This window comes from Mitosporidium daphniae, assembly GCF_000760515.2.
Source record: "Mitosporidium daphniae strain UGP3 chromosome Unknown contig-448, whole genome shotgun sequence".
Taxonomy (NCBI): Eukaryota; Fungi; Microsporidia; genus Mitosporidium; species Mitosporidium daphniae.
The window spans coordinates 1-784 of NW_013546347.1; the positions used below are offsets into that span (position 1 = coordinate 1).

At 33.8% G+C, this 784-nt stretch overlaps 1 protein-coding gene across 1 annotated transcript; it reads right to left on the reverse strand.

Annotated features, from left to right (window-relative positions):
• Positions 1-722, reverse strand: DI09_452p10 (uncharacterized protein; the record flags this gene model as incomplete). The annotated part of the gene is made up of 1 exon (XM_013382102.1): positions 1-722. A coding segment is annotated over one exon (722 nt), but the record flags the coding sequence as incomplete, so codon positions are not given.
• Positions 723-784: the final 62 nt, after the last annotated feature.

The window sequence follows — 784 nt, forward strand, 5'->3', positions numbered from 1 at the left end:
ATTTTCTGAAATATCTCATCTGGTAGATCTGATAGAATTAATAGAACTGCCTGAACTAGTGGAATTGCCTCAACTAGTTGAACTTCCTGAACTAGTGGAGCTTTTAGAGCCGATAAAGCCGATAAAACTTCGTGAAATAGTGGATTTGGTAGAACTGATATAACTTCATGAGCTAGTTTAAATGGTAGAGCTGATAGAAGGGTTAGAGCATTCTGAACTGTTGGATCATTCTTAACTCTTGGAGCATTCTTAACTCTTAAACTATTGTTAATGTTCCAAAGTTGTAGAGCGTTTTTAACTTTGGTATATAATCCAATTGGCATATCTGATACAATTTTTGAAAATTTTGAATTTTCTATCCATACTCGAGCTGGTGGGGTTTGTTTAACTAGCAGAGCTAATAAAACCTTTTGAACTCGTGAAATTGATAGAAATTCCTGAAATAGTGAATCTGGTAAAAATTTTAGAATTGATAAAACTGCCTGAGCTAGTAAATCAGGTGAAAAACCTTCAACTTGTGGAAGTAATGTAGATGAGCGAATTAACTGGATTGCCTGAGTTTTTAGATCTGATGAAATATCATCAGCTGGTAGAAGTAATGGAGATTGTAGAATTAACTTAAAGAATAAAGCTTTTAAAACTAATAAAACTCCCAGAACTAGTGAATCTGGTAGAACTCCTCCTAAAAAACTGTTGTATATTTTAGGGTTAGCTTGATTCATGTGGGGGAATCTTCTTCTTGGTACTGGTTCAAGTTCTTCTTCTTCTTCTTTAAGTTAATTCT